The sequence below is a fragment of the Poecilia latipinna genome, unplaced genomic scaffold, assembly GCF_001443285.1.
Source record: "Poecilia latipinna isolate Pla-1442-1.1 unplaced genomic scaffold, P_latipinna-1.0 Scaffold157, whole genome shotgun sequence".
NCBI lineage: Eukaryota > Metazoa > Chordata > Actinopteri > Cyprinodontiformes > Poeciliidae > Poecilia > Poecilia latipinna.
In genome coordinates this window covers 587,918-602,467 of record NW_015112773.1, presented here as the reverse complement: position 1 = coordinate 602,467, position 14,550 = coordinate 587,918, and the positions used below count along the sequence as shown (strand labels likewise).

Genomic DNA, 14,550 nt, shown 5'->3' with positions numbered 1-14,550 from the left:
TATATATATATATATATATATATATATATATATATATATATATATATATATATATATATATATATATATATATATATATAGGGGATATTATCAGCTGCTTAGATGGAATTGATTCACATGTTTTGCCAGAGCCAGGGGCAAATGAATAAAAATCTAGGATGATGCAGAAACAAGTCTGAATGCATCAATTCTAACACCAACCAAAATCTCAGTGCATACAGAGGGAAATGTATGCTGTGTGTTCTAAAATTGTACACTCAATGCATCAGACATGTTGCTAAATATACAGTTAATCCAAAAGTTATTCACACCGCTGGCAAATTTAGAATGAAAGCAATATTTTTTATTTTCGAATGTCTGTCAAAATAGGATATTGCAGTGTGCCAAGGATTTGAGCATGAAGAGAAATTCATTTCACGTCTAGTTTTCACTTTATTCAAAAGGAGAATGTCTGAATTGATTTTTCCCCACTGCACGTCGTCAGGTTCTGTGTGAAAATTCAAGGTTCGACATTATTCTAAATAGTCTGTGCTGTTTCAAAGCAGCCTGATTACCCTGATTAGTTGCTTTCGTCATGTTAACAGCAGCTCTCTGCAGCTGGTTTGGGGCAGGTTCAGGTTTTTATGGAGTGTGAAATGTCCTGATGCCTGAGTGTATGCATGCGGGGTTGTTGTCTATGTGTTGCCAGTCGATAAGACTGGTGGCCCTTCCTGGTCACCAGTAATCTTCTATAGTGGATATTCAGGGAATTTGTTGTTCAATAGCTATAGTGGTTTGTTGAGACTGAATTGCTCATTTTCTTGGTTGGAGGTTTTACTCCCATGATTGTGCTCTAGAAAAATTTCTCTGAAAATAACAAAAGTTTACTCAAGTTGTAAAGACGCTGGAATATAAGCTTCAAAAAAATTTTTTTTTACTCTTCCTGGCATTAACCTTTACGTGTGGCTGTACATCGACACGGACTGTGGCTTAGAGACCAATCTGGAGAGACGCAAGACAAACGGTCACGAGTCAGACTCTAGGACTCTCTGTAACCTAGAGAAGACTGTGTTGTTGTTGTCCTCTAAAGGTTGACCATTTTAGACAGATAGGAGCATCGAACTGTGCGCGAGTGAGAGCGGACTGTCAAAACATGAAAAAAGTTTGTCAGAGTCGCAAAGAGGGGAAGCTTCACAGAGAGATTAGCACTAATGAGCTGTGACTCTGGCCATAGAGAGAAGAGACTGTTAATGAGTCTTTGTTGCTCCGCCACTCCGTTTCTCTCACAAGCGTTCGTTCACGAGCTCGCATCTGTACGTAGCAGGGAGCAGGGGCAGGATTCACTCTCCGAATCACTGCAACATCTCTGTTTTTCTCTCTCCGCATTCTAGGCTTTTTGTTTGTTTTCCCACTTTATTCAGATTTTATTTTGGCCACTGGAGCTTCAGATGCTTCGTTGGAGGCTCTACTGCTCCGACAAAGAACGCATCACTTAATAAGAACAGGATTACAGACGTTCTTAAGCCAAACAGCAGACAACAGTTTCAAGCAGTGAGTTTTGTCACGTCTCATTTTCAGCATAAGAACCAGAAGGTTTTCTCTAAATGCGATTCATTACTTATGGATGAAACCAGCATGGAGGAGGCTGTCAGGGAGCATTTTCCTCTGTGCTCCGTGGTGGATGAAATTTCCAATTTAGAAGAAAATGTAAGTGTATAGATTGAGGATAATCCAGCATTAGAGATTCTCATTGTATGATAACTTATAAAGACAAATAGCACAATGTCACAATATGATGGTATTTATACAGTAGAAACCGTTATTAAAAAAACAGACTATTTCTATGGAGGTAAAATGATGTAATTATAGTTATGATAGTGGCATACCATTGATTATTAGTTTGTCAGAACACTAAAGCAGGGATACAGAATATTATATATTCTGTGGTATTTTTCAAGGGTTTATTGTTCTGAATTTGTTGTTTTGTTCTCAAAGGAGAAATACTGGTATAACAAGCTACTCAAGACTAAAGTAGCAATAACACAGTGACTGTGAGAAGGAAGAAGTCGGGACTGGAATGTTGTCTGAGAGCAGTAGGTTGGAGACTTGACAAACTGGCACCATATAGAGAGATTTATAAGCTTTATTTCAAATCCAGTATACCAGTGGTATAAACTACAACCTTGTGGAAAAAAAAAACTGTAATTCAAAACAAACATTTTGGGAACACTCAGACAGATGCCCCGCTCCACTGCTGTCTCAGCTACTTCCTTTCAGACCTGTACCGCCGGGATACCTTGCATTAAACCACGTAGTGATTGTAAAGGCTCACTTTTCTCCACATAATCACCCTGTGTTTCTTTGTAATTGAGGTTGAACTCTTTTAGTCCAGAGTCTGCAACTAATTTTCCAGCAACAACGTGCCCTTTGGCCCTAAGAGTGAACTCAAGCTAACGCGACACATGTGGTGGACAGAAGAAAAGAGAAAGAACTGATGTTTAAATCCAATTGTCTGCAGCAGTCAAACAATTCCAACTTTTACATGCAGGGGAGACATAATATGTAAAACCTGCAGTAAAAGAAAACATTTCTTCCAGCTGCGGTTATCTCTGTGATGTTTGCATTTTCTTCATTCTCAAGCTATCTGTAGTGGCCATGGCATAAACAGTGTTTCTTCGTTTTTCCTCGGGTTTAGCTGTTTCCAATCCTAGACTCCAACTGCTTCATAATCTGGGGCCAAAAACAAGCTTTTTGTGAATCCGTAGCTTGTTGCTCGTTGGTGTGGAGAAATCCAGCCTCTTCCACTTAGTGCCTCCATGCTCACCAATGTCTCCAGCATACATGATTCTTATATAAGTCCGTCCCTTTTCTCTGACATCTTTCTTTTTTAATGCACGAATCTTTAACTAATAATAAAAAACAGCAACAACAAAAAATAAACCTATCTGCTTTGTGTTTCTCCTAAATTATGATTAAATGTGCACTTCAAAGAGCCTTGTTGCAGAAACAGATATTCTGAGAAATAACTAATTCAAAAGGAGATTAAAAACAACTCATAGACACCGTATGGACTGCATCAAGATGGTAAACACTGGTAATTTTAGAAGTACACATAAGAAGATACTGCAGTTTTAGCTATTAGTAACAGCTCTGGTGTGAAACCCAATTTTATATTTTCTGCCTCCGCAGTAAAAACCTTTCAAACAAGGCGCGGGGCTGAAAACAGCGGTGATGAACGTAGCACGATAACGTGTTTTCCTCCTGTTTCCTCCTCTGGCTTTGACTCCGCTGTGTTCTCTGTTATGTGTTTTTGTTGTTTATTTTCTCCATTATCTCAGTTTTTCACAGACCCCTGTGCCAGCAGCCCTTGTCTCCATGGAAACTGCAGCCGGAGCGAAGGCGGGGAGGAGGGCGAGCCGGCCTACTCGTGCGAGTGCACAGAAGGCTACGAGGGAGAGAGGTGCGATCAGATCTTGCTGGACCTGCCGCCCGCCGCCGACTGGGGCCCGGCCACCCCCTCCGCTCCCGAGCTGGCCACACCGGTGACCTCCACAACGACGGCTACGACTCCGCCCCAGCAGCCAACCACAGTCCCGGCCACCACCACGCCGGCGCCGCCCACCCTGCAGCCGTGGCAGCCCAAGCCCGGGCAGAGGCTGCTGGTTGTGCAGTGGGATGCAGACAGGGTGAGAGCATTTCCTCAGCTCCAGTTTGGTTAGAGTAAAATTCAGTTTCATTAATTTAAAGTCGTCCTGATCTTAACAGCAACAAAGCAGTCCAAGACAATCACACTTCCACATCACATAATACTCTTATTCTAAAAGTTTTACACTAGATCCTGTTTTCAGTATAGAATAACTCAGCCTACGCAGTATATTTTAAGTCTAAGTGTTACAAATGTTGACAAAAAGCTGATCTAAGTTTGCCTCAGTTCCAAACTTAGAATTGAGGCTGAAAACCAGCACCTGTGGTCAGCCATATTACACAGACAGCAAATGTTCATAATGAGCAATTGGAGTTATTAAAAGTTGCTCCGCAAAGTCAAGAAATTTCAGTCTGGAAAAGTGAATTTTAAAACTGAAATGTTTTGGGACCCTCGGTGCTGTTCTTCCTGGGCGTGTTGCCAATTCACTATTGAAGTAATTCTGTTAGACCGATCTCTCCTGGGAAAGTTTGCCGTCGTTATTGTTTCATTTGACAACAATAACTCTTTTGGTTTTCTGGAATCCCAAAGCCGCAGAAGGACCTTGAAACACTTAAAAGACTGAAATATATGAAACTGTTTCTCAGCTGAAATTGTTGAGACCGATGCATATGACATGCTGGTTTTTTTAGATCTTTTATTCTGCTTTATGTTGCCTGACACGTTCCCGATTTTACACAACACGCGACTTGTGAATTAATAAAGGGGGACAATAACTTTCTCACAGATTGACAGATTGGTTTAAGATAATTTTTTTTTCACCCTGAAGTTATCTTTGTTTGATTTTTGAAATTCTTTTAATGATTTGAAACCTTTAAAGAAATGTGTTTAGGACTAAATATTGAAAATGTGATGGTTTGTGCTTCAGGTCACCGAGGGTCTGCACTGTGTGAGCCCTGAGCTCTGTGAGCTGACGTCAGGGACCCTGACTCTGTCTCTGGAGGTGCCTGAAGAAACCGCCGTGAAGTAAGAGGAATATCACGAAGTTCTTAAAAAACCGGCAGCTCCCTTCTAAACATAGGAAAAAGTTGAGAAAAGCCATCCTCCTCTTGCTTTAAAGTGCACATCAGCTGCAGTTTAAACTCCAGCCTGGAGATGACCACCTAATTAATCTGTTGCTGCGAAAGTTCCTCAACAACTGATTGCTCTAACTTTTAAAAACGAGCTGCATTCAGGTGCATAAGAGGGAAGTCGCTGGCCAGCCCCGTGTAATCTATAAATCTGTAGATTCTTCTGCTGCAACCCGAGAATAGGTAGTCCTGACCAAAATGTACCTTATAAAAATACAGAGTCTGCATAATTATTCGACAGAAGAAATAAAAATAGAGCCTGCTGTGTACATTATTTTATCTACATACTTACCATTGCAGCAACTTTCGCTGGAAACATTTTTCAGCTTGAAGGTTGCGTCACTAATACCCTTTCATTTGAAACCCTGCGACCCAACTGTGTCGTGCCAGCACAGGTGCGCTCAATTTATTAGGAGTGTGACTGTCCAAAAATGGTGCTACAGCTGCCCTGTAAACAGGAGTTCAATGAATTATGCAGAAGGAGTGGTCGAGGTGATTGCTGGATGCCCTTGACGTTCTCATTATACATGAGAGGCACGGCGCAGGGCTCTGCTGATGATCCCAGACAAAAGGCTGCGAATTGGGGGGTAATCAGCCTCCGCTGCCCTGTTTTCCTGCTTTTTTGATTACACAACAATAATCCCTGAATAATGAACCGTGATGCTGGTTCTGAGGAGACTTTTTTTCAGACTAACATCTAGCACCGTCCAGAGCCGCAATGACCGCCGAGTGGCGCTTAATTAGAAAAGCAGATAGTTGTAAAACACGTCTGACGGACACAGAGTGTTGAAAGGTTCAGCGAAAAGGGAGTAGTGGTTGAAGTCCTGTGAGAAAAGTCAAGATAGCTTTTCTTGAACCCACACATTTCTGAAAGGTTCTTGTGGCCTTTATTCATTAGTAGTTTGACAGGATGAAGAGCAGAGAGAAAAGGGGAAGACATTCAGTAAATAGCCCAGGCTGGGAATCAAACGAGTAATTTCTCCCTAACCCAAACTAACTGTGTGTTTCCACTGGTGGTGCCATAAATAAGGTCGAGCCCTTTGCTTATTCCCAATGAGCAAAATGCCGACTACTGTGGAAGATTTTATGCCGCGTCAAGTCATCTCAGTCGGATTTATTTTAGAGCTAGCCATAGATGGACATGCTGTTGGACTTTTGGGTCATTGTCCCTTTGAACACAAACTAATGTCAGATATTCTCCTTCAGGATTTTCTGGTAGAGAGCAGAATTCATGGTTCCATCAATTACAGAAAGTAGTCATGAAGCAGCCCTAAAGCATTATACCGCCACCACCATGTTTGATTGTCAGTGTGATGACCTGAGCCTGAAATGCTGTCTTAGATTTACATCAAATGTGACCTTCTAAAAAGCGTCACTTTTGTCTGAATAGTTCATTGAACATTTCCCAAAAGTCTTTGGAATCATGAAGATGTTGTTGCTAAAGAGAGTTTGTTTGTTTTATTTTTTTGTCAGACCTTATTACTATTATTTTTGGATTTTACTGCGGCTTATTAGAGATCTATTCCTCAATAAATTATGACTCCCGCGAACCTTAAGTAGCCGTAGATATTCAGCCAGTCTGAGTTACAGATGGTTATTTTCTTACAGCTATGGCAGAAAAAAAAAAAAAAAAAGAAAACTTCACCTTCAAGTGACCAAACCGCAGTGTTATTATTTCAGTCACGTTGCCTCAGTTTCAGTTTTGCTCCATCTCTTCTGTGGCACTTGAGGCAACTATTGCATCAGCCCACATGTGGTCTTCTTTCTTTAATTTGAAAGTTAAATGTGTGTTGTAATATATTCTGGACCACAGCTTTCAGGCTTGCTTTTCCACTTAGTCGATAATAAAGTTACATCAATTATTCCCTCCCTGATGTCAGATTTCGTCTTTCGTTTTAGCACATCTCAAATTTCCGATCCTCCTTCTCCTCGGCGCTGCACTTTCTGCCCGCATCGCGTCGTCGGAAAATCAGCGTGGCGGCGATAATGTTCACGGCTCTTATCAGCTGTAAACACTCATTAGACCGAGTGCACAACATGGAGGGCTAAGAGGATAATCACATATTGTTTTATTTTGTTTTGGTTAATATGGGAAAGATTAATTCAGTGCAGGAGGGAGGCTAGAGAGGCTCTCGACGCCGTTTAGCTGTGAGCAGCTTCACTCGAGCTTTCTGAGAATCTTTCTTGCAACTGCAGCTGACAGATTACGTTCTACTCCCCTGTCTGTCTCTCACGAGGGCTTTCTGCGAGAAGATCCAGCTTAGTTCAGCTTTGCTCGACTCCTTCCTCCCTCTTCAACAAAAACAGCTGGTTCACTTTAGTCTTTGGTTGCATCTCAGGCTTCATCCTCACGCCGAAGAGCCCGTTGGCAGAATACTGACCCTTGAGGTTTTCTGTATACACCCTTTACACAACGTTAGGTTTTTTTGTTTTTAGAGGTTTTGATTTGTCACACGTCTTTTGCAACAAAAAAAAAAAAAAAAAAAGGATGCAGACTAAAACAATATTTTGCTATCAAAAGGCTGAAAAGTTGCATTTTGGACCAAGTCGACAGAGTCAATAATCACTGAACTCTCCTCCTGCTTCCAGTTGCTTGTTGATTTCCCTCATGCTTTTGCTTTCCTCTGTCACCAGGGTGCTGGTGAACGCCAGTGGAGCTCCGGTGCTGTGGCGTGTGAGTGAAGAGGGTTTCCTCCGCTCGTCTATTCTGAACGGCACCACCATATGGTTTCTGCAGGCCCCGGACGGCCTGGTGGTACCAGACCGTTTGCTGCCCCTGGGACAGAACTACTTCCTCAGTGAGTTTCTCCTCACTGCAGATAGCGAAGGACAACCTGCAACGCGAAACACCCCCCACATCTGTTGGTCATTGTGTTTGGTCATTGAGCATTCAGAACTTTGCACTGCAAACATACAAAATCTTACCAAGTATTTTTTTATTTTGTCTAGTGTATAGTGAAAATATCTGAGTACACCTGAAATAAGACAAAATAACATAAAAATAACATTTTAGCCAAACAAATAAGCCAATAACCTTTGAACGTAGATAAATAAATAAAAAAATGCTTGTACTTTTCACTTCCACTCACTTCCTGTCGAACAGCTGACCTTCACGTCTGCTACCTCTGTGGCGCTCGACTCTTCTGCTTCACGGAGAGAAGAAAATGATGGAGTTAAATCAGGAGGAAAAGAGGGGAAATGCAGGGCGGGAGAGAGGGATTCAGATAAAGAAGGGGAGCAAAGCAGAGACAGCAAGGCAGAAAGGGATTACAGGGAAGGACGAGGAGACAAAGGACGCACGAGGACAGACGAAAGGTCAAACTGTGAGGAACAATCGGCTTGAATGCATTTTGTTCTTTCGGATGCCAGCCAGGCTTAATTGCGTGTGACTAATGTTCACAACAAAATCGTCCACACTCATTTTTGGTGCCTCATTCGGGGGATTTGCACACGTGAGAAGGACGAGACAATGCCTACCACACCTGAGGTGAAAACAATTCATGTTCTCTGAGCTTTCACGGTTTAAAGCCGCAATGACTCTGCAGCTCCAAATTTCATTGTCATTGGGGTTAATGATCGTCAAGTCAGGGGAGGACGGGGGAACGCGCACAGAGCTGTCAGCGTCCCCATTGGTCAGGCCAGGCTGACGTCACCGCTTCCATCAGCGGCGGACGTCCCGCTCATTGGTTCAGGTCAGGTGCTGCAAAACGGCACCTGATATTTACTACGGAGCTATTTTTATCCGAGCAGCAGCAAAGCTGTCCGGCTTGATTGAGCGCATAATAAAAGAGACGTTTTGAGATGAAGGGAGAGGCTTTACCGGAGAACATGTTAGAGATCTGCCTGCGTTCATTTGTCTTTTGACTCATCTACAGGGGAGCCGTAGTAACTCTGTGAAACTGTGAAGACGACCTGATGCTTTTTCGTGGCAGTCGATGTGCTCAGTGTGTACAAAGGAGCAAAAGTACACTTCTAAATCTGGAGACCAGGAAGCGTATTTTCAGATGCTTACAGTGGGATTGGAAGAAAGATCAGAAATGTGTGGCCCTTTTGTATTCAGCTCCAAAAAGATCCCAGCAAATTACATCACACTTAACAGCTACAGCATGACAAACACGCGAATAAATGCGTCTTGAAGGGAAGCTATTTTAAATTATTGTTAAATTCCTTGTTGTGTCGAGGTAAACTGACTTGTTTTCACATCAGTATCTACGTGAAGCAACTGTTTAAGACCTTCAAACCCACAAAAGCGTTTGTTTCCCCCGAAGGCGTGATCCGTGTTGGCGCTCCCACGACCCCGGAGGTCACGCTGCGTCTCAACCTGACGGTGAAGGCCAGCAGCTGCGTGGAGCCCGGCAGCAGCTTCAGCGATCCTCAGTGTTCTGGGAAAGGGAAATGCGTCACGCAGCTGTCGGAGGTGAGGATTCACAGAAACGGCGAAGGTTCGCTGCAGTCTAAAGTGTTCGTTCCCTGGCCTGATCATTTTATTACATCGCACAAGGAGAATCGCTCTGTTCTCTCAGCGGTCAGCAGCTCTCCCTGCTCTTGTTGGATGACTTACAGCACATAATGTTCTTACTATTTATGCTATTTAATGAAAAAAAATAAATCAGTAAGAAGCCCTGTTGGTGCCACAAGCTCCAACAGGGCTTGTGGCACCACAAGGGCTTGTGCTTTTTTTAATGGTTTAACTGAAGGCCTCACTGTCATATCCAGAGCTGTAAAATGAGCACAATTCATACAAATGTGAGTTTACTTGAGCTGAATGAATAAAACAAAAATGTTTCTGTTCAGTTTTGTTCCATTTTAAATTTTTAGACCGTCTTGAATGCTCAGTTTGCCTTCATAACCCTCTGGTCCAGTCAATAAGTAAAGAAAGTCCAACTTTGTGTAATTTAGTCTGAATATAAATCCAGATGTTCTGCGAAGGCCGCAGAGATTTGTTGGAGAGCGACGGAGAACAAACAGCATCAGCATCAAACCAAGGGACAACGCAGACAAATCCGGAATGAAGTTGTGGAAAAGTTGTGTGCCTTACTTTTGCTCCATCCTGTTCCAGTTTCAACTTCTGGACCATCAAAGAGTCAGATAGTGGTAGAAGGCGCTCTGGTTAGATCACATATGAATGTAACGTTTTTCCCTGTTAGCTACAAGAGGCTGCACATACACCGTTCTCCTTGTTGAAAGATGGTGGTGGCAGCATAATGATGTGGCAATACTTGTCTCAAGCAGGGACGAGGAAATAGGTCATAGTTGATGAATAAATACAGAAAAGTCACTGAAGAGGACTTGAGACTGCAGGATAACAACCTCTATGCATGATACGACAGAACATTTTCAATCGCAGGATGTCCACGTGTCTTTTGTCCTTGTCCTGTCCTACAACATGTAGACTCATCCTTGTTTCAGCGTGCTTCTGCAGAACTTGATGAAGTGCTGAGGAAGTAATTCGGTCATTTGGTTCAGGTGTTGCAGGAGGGACAGACTGGCCTCTGAGGATTAGAGTTGGAAACCCCAGGAAAGTTCTAAATCCAATTGAAAGTCTGTGACAAGATTTGGACGTTTCCACCCACAGATGCGCTCTCTGTCGGCTCTGACCGAGCCTGAGCTGCTCTGAAAAGAGCATGAGGCGAATGTTTCAGCTTTTGTATGCGCTGAGCTGGTAGAGACACTCCAAAACGCTTGTGAAGATTGGTTCCACAAAGCAGCGACTTGGACGTGATGAATTCATATACGCTACCAAACTTTTTAGATTATTCTTTAGAAAAGTAATTAAAAAAATAGGTGCCCTTTTCCATCCACTCCACAGTTATGAGCTAATTTACCAGCCACACAAAATACAGAATAAAACGCAGTGAAGGTCGTGGTTGCAATGAGACAAAGAGTGAAAAGCACGAACGTTGTAATTTAGTCAGATGCTCTTGAAAGTAATACTGATAATTTTCATCTCAGTTAAAAGAAGCAAACATAATCTTGAAGCTCAGACCTGCTGCCTCGCCGGCGTCATCTGAACAGATTCAGTCTCTTTTTTTTTTTTTTTTTGCATCTGGTTGAGAAAGTCAAAGTGCGTCCCTGATGATTGAAGCGTTTTGTCTCTGAATCGTTTTGCAGCCTTTAGACTCGTGTTCTTCTCTTTAACGCGTGTGATTTCTACCTGCAGAGCACTTTCTTCTGTGAGTGTGAGGACGGCTACACCGGGATCTTTTGCGAAGAGCTCGACGCCTGCCACCACCGGCCCTGTTGGAACAACGCCACCTGCACTGACGTCAGACAAGGTGGCGAGGGGCAAAACTTCACATGTACCTGCCCACCAGGTACGCTTTGATGCATTGCACATGTGTTTAATAGGTTTACCTTCAGGTGATTGTTAAGAGTGCGACTCCGTGGTTTGTGTTTGTTCTAACCTCTTCCTTGGCTTTCAGAAAATCTCTCATGAGATCAGAGACGGTGAACTTTTCATCCTGAAAGTAATTTTTACGTGTGGGTTTGGGTGTTTTGGACTTCAAAACAATGTCTCCTGACAGGGTAGTAAATGTCAAAGGGAAACTGCTAAAGGTGCTAATAAGCCCACTTTGAAAAGTTGATCAAATGTCCCCAGACATCACATGGAGTTTTAATTACAAATTACAAAAAAAAGAAAATAATTTCTTGTTATATCAAAAATAGCATCTATGCATTGTTCACATAATCCGGGATTGTAAGTTTAGTAATCCCAAGATGCTAAAAAGGCAACAATTCAAATTTTCATATGATGATTCAGAACATGTGCGGAAGAATCTGCTGATTTCAAATGTGCAAGATTATTCTCTGACAGCACAAAAATACATTTATTTTAAATTGTGGCTCATGAGAAAACATTTTCTGAAGCTTTAGAATATTTATTAACTAATATTAATGGTAATTTCTCTGTTTGTATTAGAATAAAAATGCACAGTACACTGGGGTGATTTACATTTTGGAAAAAAAAAATTACACATAATTTTTATTAAGTTCCTTTTTTAAATGAGCCTCATTACATAAATGTTGGTAGAAATCATCAAAACATGAGTTATGTTAAAATGTTATATATGGGCGTTATAAATAAAAATTATTATTATTATTATTATTATTATTATTATTATTATTATTATTATTATTATTATTATTATTATTATTATTATTATTCACATTTTTGGTGTACCTCCACTAATAGAAATTATATAATTAATTCAAGTTATCTCCCTTACAAAGACATGTTTACAGACCTAAATGAAAAAAAAACAAAAAAAACCCAAAAACAAATTACTAACTGTACCATCATACAAAAATCATAAATTGGACTTTTGTGAGACAGGAAGTCAAATCACTAGAAATACATCAGATGATATTGGTGATCTTCAAGCACCAATAATATCATCCAATAAATAAACAAAATAAAATAAAGTCAGTCGTCTTTTTTTTGTTTGTTTGTTTTTTTGCTTAAAAACATCAAGCAATCTTGTGGGACTGTTTTTGTTTGCCAGGTTATGAAGGCGAGCGCTGCCAAATGCTGGTTGACCACTGCCTCTCTCAGCCTTGTAAGAATGGAGCCACCTGCTTCAGCAGCTTGGCTGGACCCAGGTGCTACTGTCCCGAAGGTAAAAAGCCAATTATTCTGCAACTAATATTTGGTGTGGATGTGAAGTAAACAAACTAGGAAGCATTAGAGTCTCTGCCAGAAAAATGGAGTTTGTGGGATTCGATATGAATATTATTTTTAACAGTTAAGCAGGAAAAGACGTCTAGATGCTGCATGTTTGTGCGCTCTAAAACAGCATCTGGCATTTTTTTTTTTTTGCCAGGTTGAGTATCTGCTGCATGTTTTAGAGTATCTATGCCACTCTGATGCTTAATTTAAACCTTCCTCCTCCTTTCTAATTAGTCTTCATAGGCTGAGCGACCTGCATCAGCCACTCTGGGGAAATCTGTGACCGCAAAACTTATGCATTCCCCCCCCCACTCCCCACAACTAGAGCACATGGGTTTGCAATTAGTTTCAGCCATGTGCATGTGACTGTGTTCACATGAAAATGCAGCAGATAACAATGAAAGGAGGCACAAAAATAAGAAACGGCAGGAGTGGAAAAGTGCCATTGTTGGACGAGCTGCATAAGTTGAAATTCCCAATAGTCAGTCCAGTATTGTGCTGGCTAAACTGGAACACCTGACCAGACAGCAGTGTCCCCAATGAGACAGAGAAGCTCTGATCCACTGTTTGTGAATCTACTCAGCTGGCATTAAAGAAACAGCGATAGCAATGCCACGTTTCTGTAAGTTTTTTTTTTCTTTTAAGAAAATATGACTTTGTTAGATAACAGGTTAGTAAGAAAAAAATAATAAAATCCAAGAGAATTAAATGCTTTTGTCATCCACTTCTGGAAAAACATATGGACCTTGAACCAAATAAATGAATGTTGAAATGTTTTCCATCGGTGCCAGTATGACTGTTCTCCTCCCATGCCTGTGAATAATCTCCAAATGATGCTTCAGTGTTTCTGCGCACACACACACACACACACACACACACACACACACATGAGCAATAAAGTCATGACAACTCCATAATAGCTGTCATCAGAGATGCATCAGCTCTGTGATCACTTTGCCAGCGATGCCAGCAGGAGCCGCATTTTTATCTCCTGCAGTGGAATCGCCCCGCAGCGTTCACATTTTCATTCTGTTTTTAAAAAAAGATCTGCTAGTGTTTTTTTTTTTTTTTTCACCATAAACAAATACTGATTTCTCATAACTCCTGGCAGTAAAAGCTGAGAAGACACCAAGGAAAATTACTACTGTCATTGCCAATAAAAGCTTCAGAAAATATGTTTTTTTTCTTCATATTTTCTGATTAAAAAAATAGAATAAAAACAACAGATTCCTCAAAGAGTTGTTGTAGATGGTGATGTCTGGACACATGATCAACACAAATTGGCTTCCAGCTTTAAGTACCATGGACAGCGCTGCGTGTTCGTAGCATTCATGGTGTGGGCTATTTTTTGTTCTACTTGCACTCGGACATTTCAGGTTTGAACATGTTGCAATAACATCCCCTCTCCTCTCTTCTTTTCTTTTTAATTCAGGGAGAGTTGACCAAATACTTTTGTCTGCTGCACAAATCAGGGGAGCTGCACTAGAGGCACATCTGAAACATGTAGATGTGCCACTCTGATGTGTGCAGCCCTTTGACTTGTTCAGCAGTTATACTGAGACCACCACTTCAGGGGTAGTAAACGGTTAACCTTTTTAATTGTCATTCATATGATTCACTGGGACGTGTGCGGGTTTATTTAAAACTCAGCGGGCTCCACAGTATTCTTATCAGATACTTTTTCCACGAAACTGTGAGTGTATTGTATTAGTAGTTTGCCTGAAGTCAGAAACAGATATTCTGTATGGCTAAATTTAAAATGTAACATTGTGGTAGGTTTTAGAGCCAGAAGCAAGAATAAATAGGCTTCCTTCTGTTAACTGGGAGCCTGTGTGTGTGTGTGCGTGTGTGTGTGTTAAGCTGAGAAGAAAGAAAAAAAGCTTTTTTTTGTCTTTGCCAGATTAGCAGAAGTCCAGTAACAAAGCAGAAAAGCTCAAAGCAAACCAAGAGAACAAACCCTGGTGGGCAACCAATTAATTCATTATTTGGCATCACAGAGGGAGAATATAAAGTAAAATCTTGTCATTGACATAAGGAGGGAAAAAAAATAAAACAAAAAGACCGACTAAATGACAAACATTCTCCACACAAAGTGAAATATCGCGATGCGGATCAATGGATGCTTGTGAGAA

General features: G+C 41.3%; 1 protein-coding gene across 1 annotated transcript in view; it reads left to right on the top strand.

The window, feature by feature from the left end:
• The window catches only part of dner (delta/notch-like EGF repeat containing), a 57,997-nt gene that overhangs the window by 34,473 nt on the left and 8,974 nt on the right, over window positions 1-14,550 (top strand). Inside the window, exons 2-7 of the mRNA XM_015029582.1 lie at window positions 3,318-3,665; window positions 4,551-4,648; window positions 7,387-7,550; window positions 9,021-9,169; window positions 10,913-11,066; window positions 12,255-12,368. Coding sequence (XP_014885068.1) covers window positions 3,318-3,665; window positions 4,551-4,648; window positions 7,387-7,550; window positions 9,021-9,169; window positions 10,913-11,066; window positions 12,255-12,368 — 1,027 coding nt within the window. The remainder of the gene's footprint in view (window positions 1-3,317; window positions 3,666-4,550; window positions 4,649-7,386; window positions 7,551-9,020; window positions 9,170-10,912; window positions 11,067-12,254; window positions 12,369-14,550) is intronic.